The 17,499-nt window shown below is 32.2% G+C and overlaps 3 protein-coding genes across 10 annotated transcripts in view; 1 reads left to right on the top strand and 2 right to left on the bottom strand.

The window, feature by feature from the left end:
- The first annotated feature begins 270 nt into the window (after positions 1-270).
- Positions 271-4,005, top strand: LOC109600032 (ER lumen protein-retaining receptor 2). Its single transcript, XM_020016092.2, has 4 exons — positions 271-423; positions 3,020-3,279; positions 3,387-3,636; positions 3,715-4,005. The coding sequence occupies exons 1-4, from the start codon at positions 333-335 to the stop codon at positions 3,921-3,923; spliced, it is 810 nt and encodes a 269-aa protein (XP_019871651.2). The 5' UTR covers positions 271-332; the 3' UTR covers positions 3,924-4,005.
- Positions 4,006-4,187: 182 nt separating this feature from the next.
- LOC109600030 (methyl farnesoate epoxidase-like) lies at positions 4,188-8,172 on the bottom strand. Its single transcript, XM_020016090.1, has 7 exons — positions 8,088-8,172; positions 7,694-7,945; positions 5,519-5,931; positions 5,353-5,458; positions 5,118-5,298; positions 4,806-5,065; positions 4,188-4,750 (listed from the first exon to the last, which is right to left on the bottom strand). The coding sequence occupies exons 1-7, from the start codon at positions 8,170-8,172 to the stop codon at positions 4,566-4,568; spliced, it is 1,482 nt and encodes a 493-aa protein (XP_019871649.1). The 3' UTR covers positions 4,188-4,565.
- A 1,744-nt stretch (positions 8,173-9,916) lies between these two features.
- Positions 9,917-17,499, bottom strand: part of LOC109595552 (nuclear hormone receptor FTZ-F1) — a 126,484-nt gene continuing 118,901 nt past the window's right edge. For all 8 annotated transcript variants that reach the window (XM_049963887.1, XM_049963888.1, XM_049963886.1 and 5 more), the window contains 3 exons: positions 13,201-13,459; positions 13,043-13,143; positions 9,917-12,984 (listed from right to left, as the gene is read on the bottom strand). In XM_049963887.1, coding sequence (XP_049819844.1) covers positions 12,838-12,984; positions 13,043-13,143; positions 13,201-13,459 — 507 coding nt within the window. In that variant the 3' untranslated portion in view covers positions 9,917-12,837. The remainder of the gene's footprint in view (positions 12,985-13,042; positions 13,144-13,200; positions 13,460-17,499) is intronic.

Genomic DNA, 17,499 nt, shown 5'->3' on the forward strand with positions numbered 1-17,499 from the left:
AATAAGTGACGATACTAATTTGCAAAATGTACTATAATAGATACAAAAATCTGAACTGAAGAAAAGTAACTGCATATAACAGCGTAATTAAATAAGGTTATCGCTGGATAAAGTAATTTTTTAAAATCGGAAAAAACTATTTTCAAAATTGAATTGTCCGAACAACGTCTAATTGGAGTAACGTATCCCCCACCAACTTGTTGGAGGGGAAATCATCGACGCAAATTGCACAGTTGTTTATTTATTTCATGGTAGAAACGCTATTCGCACAATTTATTCGTTTGGGATACCGTTGTCTTACTTTTACGTATTGTGGTGCAACACAGGTTAAAATGGATCACTTTCAACTTATAGGAGATATACTGCATCTGGTGGCTATATTTGTTCTTTTATACAAATTGTTGATTACTAAGTCATGTTCCGGTAAGTAATACCAGAAATATGAGAGATTATTTAGTTATTAGATGTGACAAATATTTCAAATTCATACATTTCATTTATTGGCAGGATGCGCGCTATTGAATATGAAATTAGTTTATTATATAATAATTTATATGCAGTTGCAGTAGACAGTGGCTATTATTATGGTAATTTTATAAAATAAAAATGAAACTTTTTTGTGAATTATTAAAATAATATTAAATAATATTAATAATAATGTTTAATTTTTCTTCTAAACAATCTGGTATTGTATGACCCTATTAAATTACACAAAATGACAAGAAAGTGTCAAATCAGTAAACGTACTGATTTTTGCAATTTGTCTCTCAAAAAAGTAATTTTCTCCTTGTATTTTCAATTGTGTGTTGTTTCATATTTATTAATAAGTATTGTAAATCATTTCTTGTTAATTATTATTTTCTTCTTCTCTGAAGAGTAATGTCCTTCTCACTAAAAGTGAATTTATTTAATAAAATAATATTGATTAATAAATATTGGGTTGTTCGGAAAGTAATTTCGTATATATTGGCCGTTCTGGTCCAATACCTTTAGCCATCTTTCTGGTAGTAGCATAATTCTACGCTCATAAATTTTTTTGTCTTTGCTGGCAAAAAACTAACCAAGGTGGTTTTTGACCTTCTCATTTGAAATGAAGTTTTACCGTCTAAAAAATTTTGGAGTGAACGGAACAAATAATAATCCGATGGTGCGAGGTCTGGAGAATATGGTGGGTGTGGCATTGTATCCCATTCAAGCTGTAAAAGCTTTTGGCGAGTGACCAAACTTGTGTGAAGTCTCTCGTTTTCTTGGTGAAACACTACACCTTTCCTGTTGATTAGTTCTGGCCTTTTCTGTTGAAGTGCATCATTCAGTTTGTCCAGCTGATGACAGTAGACTACACAATTAATCGTTGTATTATTAGGTAAAAGCTCAAAAAAAATGATTCCTTTAAAATCCCACCAAACAGACAGCTTCACCTTTTTTTGGTGAATATCGGCTTTGGAAATGGTTTGAGACGGTTCATCTTTTTTGCTCCATGAACTCTTGCGTTTGACGCTGTTGTATACAACCCATTTTTCGACCCCAGTGATGATGCGCTTCAAAAACGAATCATTTTCGTGACGTTTGAGAAGCGAATCACAGACGTCAATGTGGCGACACAGATTTCTCTCTGTGAGAACATGTGGAACCCATATATCGAGCTTCGAGAATAATCGCAGGCCTTTCAAGTGGTCATAAACTGTTGAATTTGATAAATTTAACCTCAATCCGATTTCACGTGTTGTTATTCGCCGGTTCGCATCAACTAATGCCTTTATCGCGTCTTTATCAGCTTCAATCGGCCTTCCCGAACGTGGTGCATCTTCGACATCAAAATTGCCTGATCGAAATTTAGCGAACCAGTTCTGGCACTGGGCTACTGTCAACACACCTTCTCCATACACATCGGTCAATTTCTTTCTGGCTTGAACAGCATTTTTACCCTTTCTGTAGTAAAACAGTAAGATATGTCGAAAATGCTGCTTATCACTCTCCATATTTAAAAGGACACCAATCAAAAACTACTGCGTACTTTTAATTGGAATTTTTCACATACACAAGCCTGCTAATGAGCTCTCAATGCATATAAAAATTATATGGATTAAGTGTATATGTGTGAATATGTTTTTTTTTTTATATTGGCTGAACAAATTTGAATTAAATCCTATTTTTTCTAAATTTGAAAAGGTCCTCACGCTTCCGTGGTCCGTGAATGCAAACCTAAGCAAATCGACATCGGGTCTTCATATTAACTTATTAAGTCTTATTACTTCCAGGTTGGCTTTGGAGTGTTTTTTGACGTGCGAATTATCAGTTCTTTCAATTTTTTCCAATAATTTTCTCAGGTACGACTTGCCTAGTCTATCTAAACTTTATAAAATTAGGGGCTTATTTATTAATTTTTTGTTTCTCTCAGTCTGGGTAATGCTAAATTATAATATATGTCGGATTTTTTTTAAGTGTGAACGTTTGCTCCCTATTTTTGTTATGCTTTTGTTTTGAACATAACCAGGTTTATAATCGAAATTCCGTCTTTGAAAAATGATGCTCTGAAAGCGTTGGTGGAAACGAATCCAACTGTTTCCTCAAGAGAACTTGTTGCCACAATAGAAGTTGACCATAGAACAATATTGCGACATCTTTCTGAAGTTGGCATGGTGAAAAAAATGGATAAGTGAATACTGCACGAACTAACTGAGCGAAATAAGCTCGCTTGAACGTATGCTCATAATTGCTAATCCTATTTAATCGAGATCTATTTTTCGATCGGACTCCTTATTCATCAGATCTTTCGACAACCGACTACCATTTATTTAAATATTTGTTTAAACTGTTTTTACGGACTAAACAGTATCAAAATGAAGACTGAGACTCTATTGTACATGATGTCTGTTTCAGGATTCAGATGGATCAAACTCTTTTCGTAGATGAGTAGCCATATCCATTTTGTAACATAACTTTTGAACACGAGTTTATAAAAAATCATTAATCACACACATATTATATCTGTTATGTAATATATGCTTTTATATTTCAGGAGTATCCATAAAAACCCAAAAACTGTACATGTTAATTTTCATAACTCGTTACATGGACATGTTTATCTATTTTGTTAGTTGGTACCACATAACGATGAAAGTATTTTACATTTTCTCTGCTTTATTAATCGTTTATCTGATCCGCATAAAATATAATAAAACATACGAAGAAGATATTGATAGTTTTCAATTTGAGGTCATTCCTATTGCTGCGATTCTGTTGGCCTTCGCAGTGAACCACAGATACGATGCTATTGAGGTACTAATAATGATTACATTAAACAAATTGACATTACTACACAACTAAATGTTTAAAAGCTTTTTAATAAACCGACGTTGTTGATGATATACTATTTATGTTTGCAGATATTATGGGCATTTAGTATTTATACGGAATGTGCAGCCATTCTTCCCCAGTTTTACATGATTTACAAAACTGGCGAAATAAAAGAGTATGTGGCTTCGTACCTTATATTAATGGGTTTTTACAGAGCGTTTTACATTGCACATTGGATAAATCGCTACAACATTTATCACATCGTTGACTTAATTGATTCTATATCGGGAGTTTTGCAAACTGGAATTTACGTTGTATTCTTTATGATGTATATTACAGGTATTTAATTGTTTAAATGTTCATAGTTCTAAGTATTGCAAATTAACTTTACATAATATTAAATTTTCTCATTTTTAGCGTCTCTTAAACCTTCTCCGGTAGAAGAAAATAATTCAGAACCGCTGGATAACAATTTAAATGGTCTCCTTGGGCATAATATTGGATTGTACGTTGAATCGAATCCAATGACTTTGGAGGGTGATAAGAACTCACATAATGTTAAAGAAGTAACACACAGCACGTCCAAATTGCCAAATACAGAATTATGCGGAGTGCATACAGTCTAACTGTTTCATCACTTGGGTTACAATACATTTTGAATTTTTATTGTATTTTAAGTTAAAACTTTTAATAAAATGATAAATGTTATGCAAATTTTTTCATCCCTTCAAAAATTTCTAACAAAACAAAAAAATACAATAATGCTAATAATACAATTTTTATTACTTTTTATTAACTTATTTTAGATATATAAATATTTATCAACTCTGTCCGCATGATAATTAAATAACATAACATTAATTATATACTTATACTTATCTATAATTAATTTTACTCACTATGTTAGTACAGAGAAATTGAAAAGAAAGCTTTTACTTCTTACTAATATCTCTCCTTATGATTAGTATAAATTATATTTTTATAAAGTTAATAAAAGTAATTATAAAGTCAGTCAATTATACTTATATGGAAATTAACAAATTTAAACAGATTTAATGGCAGATGTACAGGAGTGACTTAACAAAATATGATACTCAAAAAAACCCAAAATGATTAAATTTAACATATTTTTTAAATGTGAAATTCGGCCCTATTAATAAGCAGCTGATTAATATCATTAAAAAAGTTTAAAGGCATTTATAAATGTCTTAAAAACTTTAATCCAGTTCAAGTTGTTGTTGGTTTTTAAATTTAAATTATTATTTAAATTACTCCAAACGCGGTATGAGTCTAGCTCTGTACGGTTTTGGAGACAAAGTGACTCCATCAAGTGGTTCCAGTGATGGTTCCGGTTCATGTTCCGAAGCTTCGATCTTAAAATTGTGTAGTATAGACGTAAAAAACAAAAAGTAGTTTGTTTTAGCTAAAGACTCCCCGAGACATCGACGTTTTCCTAAAAAATATATAAAGTTATGCCTTACTGTTGAATAAAAAGACTGTATTTTTACCATAACCAAATGGAGCAAAATACTTTTCGTCTGCAACAATCTGGCCTTGATTCAAAAATCTTTCAGGTCTAAAAGCCAAAGGATCTTTCCAAAAATGCGGATCCATATGAAGGCTGTACAAGCTTGTTAAGACAATTGTATCTTCAGGAATTTTATATCCCAATAAGAACGTATCTCTTATCGCTCTATGTGCTATACCTAATGGAGGCACATTGGTTCGACGTTGAATTTCCATTAATACAGCTTCAGTATATTTTAATCTATAAAACGGTGTTATAATATACAATTAAATTGATACCTTTTGTTGTTTACCTGCTCCTGTCAGCAAATGTAGGCCACCTGTTTCTGCCAACAAACTCGTCCAGTTCTGCTTGAACTTTTGCTTGTACTTCAGGATAAACGATCATGTACAACATTGCAAATCCCAAAGTGTTGCTCGTCGTTTCTGATCCAGCCATAAATAAATCGAGAAGCAGCGACATCAGTTGATCATCTAAACAATACGTTTTAATATTAATAAAAATCAATTTTAGAACATATAACTTGCCTGTAAAACTGGGATCGTTTTTAACGTCCATTTTCTGAAGAAACGCATCGATCAAATCTCTCGCATGAGACGAACAAACGGTCCTTCTATGTTCCGCTATTGCACCCTATTTCAGTTCCAACAAAAATCAATAAAATAATTGCAAATACGAATATGCAATACCTACTTCTAAAAATTCCCACATCCTCGTAAGGATTTCCATTAATTTATTGTAGCCGGTTGCATTGGGCGCGATGAATCTGAGGAGCGGTAGTTGATTCAACATGCCACCCGATATGTCGGTAATTCTAAAAGCGTCATGCATAATCTCCAACAGTTTCTTCAGTCTCTCATCGTCCAGTTGAAACCTTTCGCCAGCCATCATGGCCCAGAGGACGTTGAGTACGGATGTGTCGAACAGGGTGTTCATGTATATTTCATTCTCCTTCTTCAGTTCGGAGCGTATCACACGAATCAAGTCTCTGGTCTCTTCCTGAATCTGCTCCTCCATCTCTTTTCTTCCCAGACCAAATTTTTTCAGATGCTGAATAGAGAATTTGCGTTGTTTTTGCCAAAATTGGCCATCAGAAAATACGATCCCTAAAAAAGATTTATTTCGTAATTGATTTCCTTAGGTTGCTCATACATTTTAAAGGTCACTGAACTTTCTCAACTCGACGACTTGAAAACTAGCCCTAAATCCTGACCTATCACTAGAAAAAAGTCATTGGCCTAAGATATTAAATGTCCTTGACTCTTAGCTTTATAACTGTGTTCTAATCCGATATAAAGGGTAAATCTACCTAGAATACATTAGATGGTCATCTACCCAATGAAAAAGAAATGTAGGTAGAAGTCATTGTACTTTAAAACCATTTTCGTCGCACACATAATCTCTCTTTTTTTATAAATATACTAACAAATAAACAAAAGTTAATTGAGGTTTATTAAAGGAAATTTATTATTTTTTATTCATTTGTTGCTATTTCAACTTTAACTCTATCATTCTGAATATTCGTTTTCGATAACAGCACATTATTCGAATATATCCAATAATTATTTATTAATTGTAAAATTAAATAAAACATAGATTCTGAACTACTTTTAAAAGTATCAAATGGTTAAGGTGTTTACCTCGTTTACCCACCACTCATAGAACGAACCGTTATTAAATTAGGAATTAAACCATTTTCTAGGGTGTCCTTGGAACTAAATTTAATGGTGCAGGTCAATTATATACCAGTTATGTATCTATATTTTTTTCTCTAACGGGAAGCGGTCCCTTTGTAACTGACCTATACCTGGAGAAAGATATTACGGTAATATTTTGTCCGGCTAAACTAATTTAATAAAAATACAACCGTCGATACCGGGAAACGGGCAGTCTTGTGCCCTATTTTTAAATTACATATAGTTTCAAAGCATTTTATCTCTTTTTTTAATTTACACTGTACTTTAGGTACAGGTAGTAAAAAACAATTAAAAATGTGTATTATAAAAATAAAAAAAATTAAATAGATTCTTATGGATTAAATCAATAAGATAGGGCAATGACATGTTACTGACTATCAAAGAGCTTGGTTAACGCGTAGGGCTAGAAGATGACCCCATTAAACACGGTGAATGAACTTTTTTCGGTCAGAAATATCCATATATACATATTTAACACAATATAAGAAACTGAAGAGATGTTAAAAATATATGTATTTCTGTTGTATACAGCATATTTCTATTTGTAAAATTATATAAATGTTTCATATTTGTTTAACAATAAAAATTTTAAACACAGAATAAATTCAGATGTCTGAAACAAAAACAAAGAAAGCATCCTAAGAAATTTGGGAGGACCGGTTCTCGTGGCCGGATCATTTTATTTAATTTTATTGTGGACATCCGTGAACCGGAATTTGACTGTGAATACCCTTGGCTGACACAAGAATACTGACCTACGCCTTCTTTTAACCAGTTGTCCCACTAACAATACGTTCTTTTTATGCACAAAACAATTATATCCATTTAATCCATTTTTCCCTTTTAGTTACAAATCTGACTGTTTCATTGATTTCCACGTTGTAAACATTGTAATTTTAACATGAATTATGATTGTTTAATATTAACAGTTTTATACATGACATGCTTGTTTTATTGTTTTTTTATAAAATAAAACATGGACCATTTTAAATGTGGAAATTATTTTTTGGATCTTATTACTTTAATTTTAATTATTTGAAAAAGTTTTATTAATAATTATTTAAACAACATAAAACTTTAAAAATGGCGAATGCGCGCAAATATTGTTTAAATAAAATATTGGCAGCCTAATAAAAAATGAATAATTTTAAGTAATTTCAATGTAATTTACCTAATCGTTTTCCAAATGTTCGTAGCCTGAAGAAGTAGCCATCAGGCCTGCCATCGAAATCTTCTCTTGTCAGTACTTCTTTTACACCTTCTGCTCCAAAAACTGTTACCACCAAATTTCTTCCCATTTTAAGACCTACTATATCACCGTAAACTTCCGATAATTCCTGCCAAACCAGATGATGATAACCAAGCAATTTTAACTTCTTTTTGTACTGAGTGAAATTGCCACAAATTGGGAGCCATTTAGGACCTAAGATGTTAATATTAAATGTTGACATTAATTATAAAAGAAATAGTTGATAGATAGTTATTTGAAGTATGTTTAACATTTAATATTTTTCATAAAAAATTGGAAAAAAACTTATCCCGACTTAAGTTAATTTATTACTTACCTGGTGGAAATTTGTTTGGTCTAATAGTATCTATGAATAAAATTAACACGATAATACTAATAACAAAACAAATTATGGATATCATACTACTTGTGCTGGGGACCACAAGTTACGAATGATGCGAGAGCTACGCTGGTGCCCTATTTATTAACTTTCGGGTTAGAACCACATTTAGGTGGGTTCGTAGCCGGCACACAGCAATCACTACATATATTTACAAATATTTCAACAAAAGTATTATAATTACTTAATTTATCATTTTGATGATGATTTATTAAAAATATAACATTATTTTGAGAATAAAAATTATATGATTAGTTGCATAAAAATCAAAATAATTGTTTAGATATTATTAGTTGAAATTTTAAAACAGTTTGTTCCTTTAATGTTTGAAGTACAGCAATCGAATAATAAATTAAATATACTTAAATATCACAATTGTATTAATAAATTAGACTTTTTTTATTTAGAACATTCGGCTATACCTCTAATAGTAAATATTTAAATTTATATTTTTGTGTACAACACGACAATGGTCTTGACCTCACACTAGATCCCAACCCAAAAATAGTAAAAACACGTAAGTAAATGTTATGAAGATCGTCTCTGATAGTAATGCTTTTTATTATTTTTTATTTTAGACAACAAAAATTATGTAGCAACAAACATCTTTTGTTATATTTAGTTCTCAGTCTGAGTTCGTGAATTATGTGGTTGCTTCATAAATTCCTGCATACATTATAATAATATAATTGAATGAAAATACTAATAGTTAGTATGTGTGCTTTAAACTTTTGAGGAACTACCAAATATTTTAAATAATTTAAACAATAAAATGAAATTAGCCATTATCAAATATAGTACACACCTCAATCATAATTGTAATAAAAGTTAAATAGTTTAAAGCAAAATTTTAAGTTCTTAACAACCACATTGTTGTTTTTGTATAATTAATACAATAAAAAATATAGTATATGACAGAAAATTTTTCTAAATAAATAATTGACCTAAATACTCATGTACGAAAGTTAGGGATATAAAACTCAATACAATGTGCATTTAATTTACAATTAATTACAGTAGAGTTTGCACGTCTATTATGACTAGACTTAAATTCACTCTAAATAAGAGGGAAAGCTATTGGAATGTAGGAATGTATATTCCAGTAGCAGTGTCAATTAAATGTAATTCTTATGTTCGGTGAACTGAATGTTATACAAAATGATATTCGTTTGTGTACTCGACATAAATCAAACTAACTCCACTTCAAAAAGACCAAGGAAAACTACCATAAATGAAGACAGATATTTGCAATTAAGAGATAGGAGGGACCCTATAGCGTCTCCTCACAAGATCAACTACTGGAGCTAGTGTTGTTTCAGTTTGAAACGTTGGATATTGAACTTCCTCCAAGGCAACTTGACCCAAATCCTATCGAGCTTCGAGCTTTAATTTAGACATGAGCCAATTTTCTCCAAGAACAATTGAATAACCCCATAAAAGGCCTTCAAGGAACGTGTCCATAAATAAAAATTGCTGTTTATTAAAGTCGTATATATTTTTATTAAATAAATTTTATTTTATTTTTCACTTTTAATTAAAAATCTAAAAGATTAATTAACAAAATGTTATTGAAAACGCGATTTTCCTGTATCAGTACTTTTGAACACGAGTTTATTTAAAACTTTTAAATAATATATGCAACCATGTTTACTATTATTGTTAATTCGGCTTTACTTTAATCTTAAGATTCAAAATAATATTTTTATGTTGCTTAAAAATCCTTAACTTTACATTTTAATATCAAAAATTAATAAAAAAAACACATGTTTTAATTTGATGGTGATTTATTTCTACAAACAAGTCACTTTGATCCACATAAATTATATTTACAACCTTTCAATCACACAGCTTAAATAAGTGTATTTATATATAAATATATATTTCAAGATAATATATAAGCTCAGAGCCATAATGCTTGTCACATGGCAAGACATAGAATTAATAAGTAGAACCGCAATATACCTGAGCCCTGTGACTTGCATATTAGCCCAATTCCTTGCGAGGGACTCTTGAATGGTACGTTTCAGCAAACATATCCAGTAACAACAACTACATTTTAAAAATATAATTAACAATATACTATTTACATTATTTAACATTTTAATAAATCAACCGAACAGTAAATTAAAAATAAAGTTTTATTCTAAATATGTTATGCTTTTATCATGAACCACAACAACATAGTACGTTCTATTCATATAGTATTGTGATATATCTTGAGTAGTCAAACTGATGCATGTCAGAAATATATCCATCCACAATAAATCAATAAAATATATGTTATACTCTGCTAACTAACAAAATAGTTCATGTATATAAAAATAGTTTGTCTTTTTGATATAGTGATGTAAAAAAACAACAAGTGGAAAACAGATTTTAGAAGTTTTAATGTGATGTATACATAATATATCCTCAATTTACTACTAACTAAATTTGAGGACGTAAATTATAAATTTTTTTGTTGTACATTTGTTTTGATTTTACATCATCTTTGATTTATTTTATTGTCGCCTTAGGACCAGTAATTTATTTTAACACTATAATAATAACAAAAAAGAATATATACAATGTAAACTTAAAAATGTATCTTTTATGAAAAATATATTATATATTTTAAATCACATATCCGATTCTTAATTTTCTGACACTGCTCATTTATATATAAATTTCTATGTACATAAAATTAATTTTATCACAATAATATAAACACAATTTAATGTGCGGTTGAGATTATATATAATCATTTTCGATGTACCATCATCATTCCATTTGCAAAAATCACAAAAATATATATTTATCTGACTGCATTTGCAAAGGACGCGAACGTGTCTACTTTTCCAAAAAACCGGTAACAGTAGCAAAAAGTGGATCTGTTTGCAGAAGAGAACCATGGAGGTAACCTTGCACAACACAATTAGTAGCACTCATTCGAAACAAAAACAGTTAAAACCAGATTATCCCCCATAGCTACTATTTTAGTAACATAATCAATAAGGGCTCGCAGAGCCGTAAGTTGTAAGTAGAGGCAATGTAACAGAGTTCGTGGATCATAAAATTTACTGTTGGTCCAAAAGATGCACATGCATTATTACATTTTAAGAATTTCAATAAAATTTAGGCCCTTAACAAATACAGAATATATATATTGGATTGTATTTTTAATAAAATGTAATAATTTGTTTAATGGATTCATCCAACAGGAACTCTGATTAAGTTGTTAAAAGTACTGTTTTTGCAGACGATTGTGTGCTGACCACTTTTAAATCGTAACAACAACACAGTTTTGGACCACAGTACCTTGCTCTTAACATTCATATAATATATAACATAATTATTTTAGTACATATATTATATAATTAAACTTAATACCTAGTAATAAATTGTATTTATAATCTATAATTACATAATATAACAGCTGTTAGTCTCCATCACCACAGTTTTAAGCTACACGTACGTACTAGAAGAAGTATTAACGTTGAGGTGCAAAATCTCATTCACTCTTGTTTACCGCTCGCACTCAAGAAAGCTATTTTATCTATGCTATGATGCCCTTGTATCCCTCCAGAGCAGACTGGAATGTGTGATATAAAAAAAAACTTCAAGACAATTATGTACTCCAATGGGCAAACTTAAATTTTCTAAAAACAGTTTTGGTGAAAATACAGCATAAACTACCAAGTCAACGCTAGGACATTTTATGGCAAAAATACGTGTAACGGTAAAATCCAATAACAACGTAAACTGGCATGATACACACCATTACATGTAAATATTGAAATATCTATACCGGGTATGCCATCACTATTAGCAGAAAGTTACACTATTTACAAGCACACATAGCGGAAGGTCGGATTAAAAATACGGTGAGTTGCAGACTAACTTTGAATGTAAAACTCTTTGGAATTTTTAAGTCGTTTTTTAAAAGGCATAATTATAAAATAAATGTATATGACAATAATAATAGACAAAATTGAAGTTGCACTTGTGTTGTAAAAATTTGTGGACGCCTCAACTGGTTATTGTATATATTTTTTAAAACCTAAAATACTTGTGGCTTTAGAGTACATTAAAAGGAATGACAAAAACATAATATATAGTAAAAACTTAAAAGATAATTAATATTTAATGCCTTATAACCGGTGTAAAAAATTATCCTTTTAATTTTAACCTGAGTAAAACCTGTTACAGAAAAGTCTGCAACAGTAAAACTGACGGCAAATGTACACTACATTAAGGACAAGGCCAGCTTGTCATTCAGTAAATCATAGTTGAACACAAGTAATTTATGCATGTGAAACAAAAAAGTTTATCCATTGATGCAAATAACTGGCAAAATTCAAACAAACGTAACGATAAATAAACAACGAAAAAGAGTGAGCATGGTAGTGTGGTCGCATTCTATAAAAATATTGTGGTGGCGATATACATCTCTTTTTGTACTTCATGAAGGCATCATTGTCAACAACTATGAGATTTCCAAGGACGAATGTACACGAGCCAATAAATAAATAAGATCGCGGCGAGTCCGGGCGGGACTTGACCGGTCCTGATTTCGGTTTATCGATTCGAGTACATCGAGCGTTCAACATAACAATACAGTAGTAAGACCTATGTACATTTTAAGCCGTAGTAGGTATTGCACACAGATATGGTAACGAGGGGACGGCGGCTTGTCCACGGCCAGCCGTTATTTCCTCTTGGCGTGGAGCATCTCCATCAGGAGGGTCTGCGTGGGGGCGCTGCCGTTGCAATGCTTATGGTAAAGGTACTCCTCGCCCCGCGTCGCCAACGTATGGAGATCGGGAAGGATTTGTTGTAATTTCTGATATTTGTCCTGTAAATTAGGTTTACGTTAGTAACTGTAATTCGTTGATGTCATTAAAATTACTCACCTGAATTTGAGGGTAAATTGTCATAGTATATTCGAGTAAAGCTTGTTGAACTTGCTCGTAGCCTTCTTGAACGTGCTTCCTATTTGTGATGCCTCTTACATCTGTAAAAGCCGCCATTTAGTACAAAGTCTAATTTAATAAAAGCGGGTGCGCCTTACCTGGATTCAATAGAAGAAGGAATTTAATGCAAATGTAATCGCTGACGTCGAACTTGAGTTCCTGCAGCTTGGCGGTGATGTCGTTGAAGTGGTCGGCGAGGGTGGGCACCCCCAACAGGCCCAGACTCAGCAGGTCGAACTTCTGGCCGTTGTGGAGCGTCGTTTCGTCGGGCAGGTTGTTGTGCATCCGATGGTGCATGTGATCCAGTACCAGCATGTCGGACCACGAGTGCTGAAGCAGCTTCATTTGGTCATCCACCTGCAATAATTTCAATTGAAATTAATTTTGATCCGAAAACTGGTCGCGGTTGGTTATAGATACATTGTTTCCTTCCACTATTAATATGGCCTATGGGTGATTTTAGTTCGTTCGATGGGATATTCTGCAGTTCGACATCGATGCGATGCGCACCTGGAAGTTTACTAACTTTCCCAATGGTTTTATATTGTTTTGTTACGGCGACAATGATGTTCATGATGTCGCATTTCTCTTTCTAGAGAAATAAACAGCAATTAATACTTATTAGTAAAATAAATAGTTATTCAATAGTGGCGTAACCTTGTACGTTTCAAATTGTAAAAAAGGGTCGAAATTTCACATTGTGTACAAGCAACTAGTAGCGGTATTTAATTATAAATGAAATAAGTAAGAAATAAGACGTGAGTCATCACCACAAATTACAAAGATAGATCATAGCGAAGCCTTCATTGAACTTGGCCTAAAAATGTAATGTTGTGTTCATTTTCACTTTCAACCATTTGCTCATTTTACATAATCTTACTACACAATACGTTGCTGTCTTTTTTTACCAGTCGCTGCGTCTCACTCGACATCACGCAATACCAAACAAGTTTTAAAATATTCATTTGTTTGACACAGTTATTTTACATTTATATTCACAATTATAAGTTTGAACTCGATTTTATATTTCTCTGGCACGGTGTTGGGGAATTGGCATTTAAAAAAAACTTGGGCAACATTTTTTGTACGAAATCGTTCTTGTTGTAACACAATTCAGTTACAATTAAATGGACACATCATTTGAAAAGTTAGTTTTAATTATTTGTATGAGTTCATGATTTCATTGTTTTAAACAAAACAAATGCGTTCTTGTGTATTGCGCAAGAGATAATGAAATATAACATTGGTGATTTAAAAATTATTATATGATAATTAGATTATTAATAGCTGCTTTGGAATATATTTGCTAACGTTTATAAATATGTATGTATACGGCTTTATTAGTGAAATTTCACGGTATGAACTCTGAAGGATTTTCTAGGGAAAAAATTGTTGTATTTTCTTCCTATTATTGCAAGGATTTTAATCACTGAAGCTTTTAATCAACAACAAAGGTTTGCCACAAGTTATTATTAAGTATATTTACAATATGGATAACTCACTTTACAATAATTAACTTTTTTTCATTTTACTGTCACAACCATTGAAAATGGTCATTTAATTTATCAACGAATTTAAAGAATTAATTTGAATACATTTATTCATAATTAACAAGTGTAATTTAATAAGTTATTGTTTTCAGTAACGCATTTTAATTCACGAGTTCGTCATGCCTTTGTTTTCCCACGCCTCCAAAGAAAACCAACAACCATGTACTTACATGTCTACTGTTATTTTATTATCGTGCGTACATCTTTTTCAACGTCCGTTTTTAATTTCGCATTCTCAAGCAAAATTCATGTTTCATGATGATTTTCTGAAGTGTAATTTTTTGACTTATTGATTAAAATAATTTAAAACCATATAAATTCATGTTCAAAAATTAAACTTTTACGAATTAATTGCACTTGGTTGTATATACAGACAATAATTATTTCATTACTTTTTATGAAATACGACATAAGAAGTTACACAATAAGGTTAATACAATGTGCATTTATTTTATAACTAATTACAGTATCTTTTTCACGGGATTTGTCAAAATTTGTTCGGTTAATTATGTCTACACATACATAACTCCAGATGAGAGAGTGAATCGATTGGAATGTTGGATTCTGTGATCACAGATAGACTCAATGTTGCAAAAAGTGTTATTTCTAGTTCGTGTAATCGATTTTTTCAAATTGATACTTCAGATAGACAAAGGAGTGATGGACGCAGGAAAAGAACCTCAAATGAAGACCAATATTTGCGATTAAGTGTGGACCCTACTCTCCGAAACTAGTTGGTCGGCTAGAAAACACTTCAGGAGTTCGTATCTATCCAGATACTGGTCTGTACTTTTCACAGATGAAAGAAGAAGTTTGGAATGATGATAGTCGTCGAGTTTGGTCTGGTTTGCGAGAAGTACGTTTTTATTGACGATAATTCTCATGTATAACGCCCAGGAATTATGCTTGAATAGCTCGAAACGCTGATTATTGAGATCTTACAACTTCTTCCGAGGTCACCTGACCTAAATCCTATCGAACATGGATGGGATATCCTAAAACAGCAGCTTTTCAACCATCAAGCCCGTCCTAATATTAAAAAATTAAATTTAAAAAGGGAAAAGGCAACGTGATTTTTATATACTTATTTCAATGTATGTAACTTTTAAACATGAGTTTATCTCTCAATAGAATAACCTTAAATCTTAAATTTTTTATATAAGTCGCGCATGCGCAACAGTCTAATATAAATTTAAATGGCTTCCTTGCGACAATTAAATGTTTCTAATATGTAATAATATTGATCAGATTTGAGAACTCCAAATAAATATATCTTCTGGTAATTATATACGGATTGACCCCCAATAGTTTTGGTCCTTTGTCAGGAAATTAATTCTGTTAAATTAACCATCTTATATTTTGACGTTTTGTGAATTCGGCCTTTTTTCAAATCAAATTCTTTTCGTATTCTATATAAAAAAATCTTTTTAACAACTAATGGAGATTTACCAATGACAACAAAAAGAAAACTGAGTTATAGATAATAAATGACAGAAGTGTTTACCCAGTCGATCATTTTCGAACGCCCGGTACATTTCAGCTATTTAACGCGGATGACGTCACCTCTCGTGTGTTTGTCATTGTGCACGCCGACCGCGCCGAGAGAACGAGCGGTCCGCACAGAAAGGAAGCGTTGGCGCCTTTGTTCCAACACCGAAAACCGAAATCGAAACGAAAATAAAATCGACGAGCGGGAAACAAAGCGACTTCCCCTCACTCCGGACCCGATCCGGCGTCGCTATTCAGAACACTTTCCATTTTAACCATAGAATCTGCATTCGCCGCTGTTTCGCAACAGTTCTTGACCCAATGGTAATGGCCCAGTTGCGAGAGAGGCTCAGCGAAAACCGCCGTTGGTGGGATATCTCCTTCGTTTGGCATGGCCTCTCTCGTGCGACAAGTTGCGTACAAGATTACACCGCATTCATCGATATTAGCGTAACAATTGATTTATTGTGCGTTGAGGATTTCACCCGGTCACGTGCTGCCATCTGACGCGTACACTCGGAACACGCTACATGTTTTCTGTTGCTGGCGGTTGTTGTATTATGGGTTTTTTTATGAAAACTTCGTACAAAGTGCACGAATTTATTTATGCGCGAACCGTACCGATCGCTACGCCTTTGAAACATGCCAGATAGCGTACGCGGCCTCCCACAGTTAATTGAACAGTTGATTTCGATGTCGGCACATAAGTGCTGATTAATTTGAAAGGGGTATGTTAAGGAGACACCTAGCGTCATAGTCTAGAAAAAGGTGATTTTTTAGAATTTTTTTAAAGAAAACTACTGCATCAAATGTTTTAAAATTTGGAAAATACTAAAAGAAGAGGTCCACAACTGCTGCAGTGATTGTGGCCTTCACCGTGGTTGAATTCCAAAAAATATATTATTAAACTAGAGGGTATTGTCAATACCTTTACCCACGATATTGAAAAAAAAACTTTAACAAAATGAATGAGTTTTGAAATGGTATCCAATTTTGAGCAAAAATTTAAAAAATGAAGTTTCCAGAAAAACGCGTTAAAAGTTAAAATAATTCATTTCATTAATATGAATAAATAAACATATAATTAACCTTCTTCTTCTTCAAGAAGCGCCCATTGGGCAGTTGAAGCTCTCCTTCCAGATGATCAACCCTCTTTTGAGGCTGCTCCTTGGCTTAATTCTGATACCATAAAGAGTATCACTGAACGTCTATTTATTTCAAATATATGAAACACAGCAATTTTGAATCCTAAGCCTCGTCAACTTGCTAATTCCATAAAAAATCGAAACAAACTGAATAATTCAATATCCATGAGTTGGATCAATCACAATGTTTTCATCATTACAGTCCGAACTATAA

This window comes from Aethina tumida, chromosome 2 (assembly GCF_024364675.1).
Source record: "Aethina tumida isolate Nest 87 chromosome 2, icAetTumi1.1, whole genome shotgun sequence".
NCBI classification, from domain to species: domain Eukaryota; kingdom Metazoa; phylum Arthropoda; class Insecta; order Coleoptera; family Nitidulidae; genus Aethina; species Aethina tumida.

Bases quoted from the DNA above. Each gene is read 5' to 3' on its own strand.
- LOC109600032 (XM_020016092.2), top strand. From the start codon at position 333: ATGGATCACTTTCAACTTATAGGAGATATACTGCATCTGGTGGCTATA. The intron at 424-3,019 runs GTAAGTAATACC...TTTATATTTCAG, and splicing joins GATTACTAAGTCATGTTCCG to GAGTATCCATAAAAACCCAA. The intron at 3,280-3,386 runs GTACTAATAATG...TTATGTTTGCAG, and splicing joins ACAGATACGATGCTATTGAG to ATATTATGGGCATTTAGTAT.
- LOC109600030 (XM_020016090.1), bottom strand. From the start codon at position 8,172: ATGATATCCATAATTTGTTTTGTTATTAGTATTATCGTGTTAATTTTA. The intron at 5,299-5,352 runs GCAAGTTATATG...CGTATTGTTTAG, and splicing joins AAACGATCCCAGTTTTACAG to ATGATCAACTGATGTCGCTG. The intron at 4,751-4,805 runs GTAAAAATACAG...TATATTTTTTAG, and splicing joins TTTTGCTCCATTTGGTTATG to GAAAACGTCGATGTCTCGGG.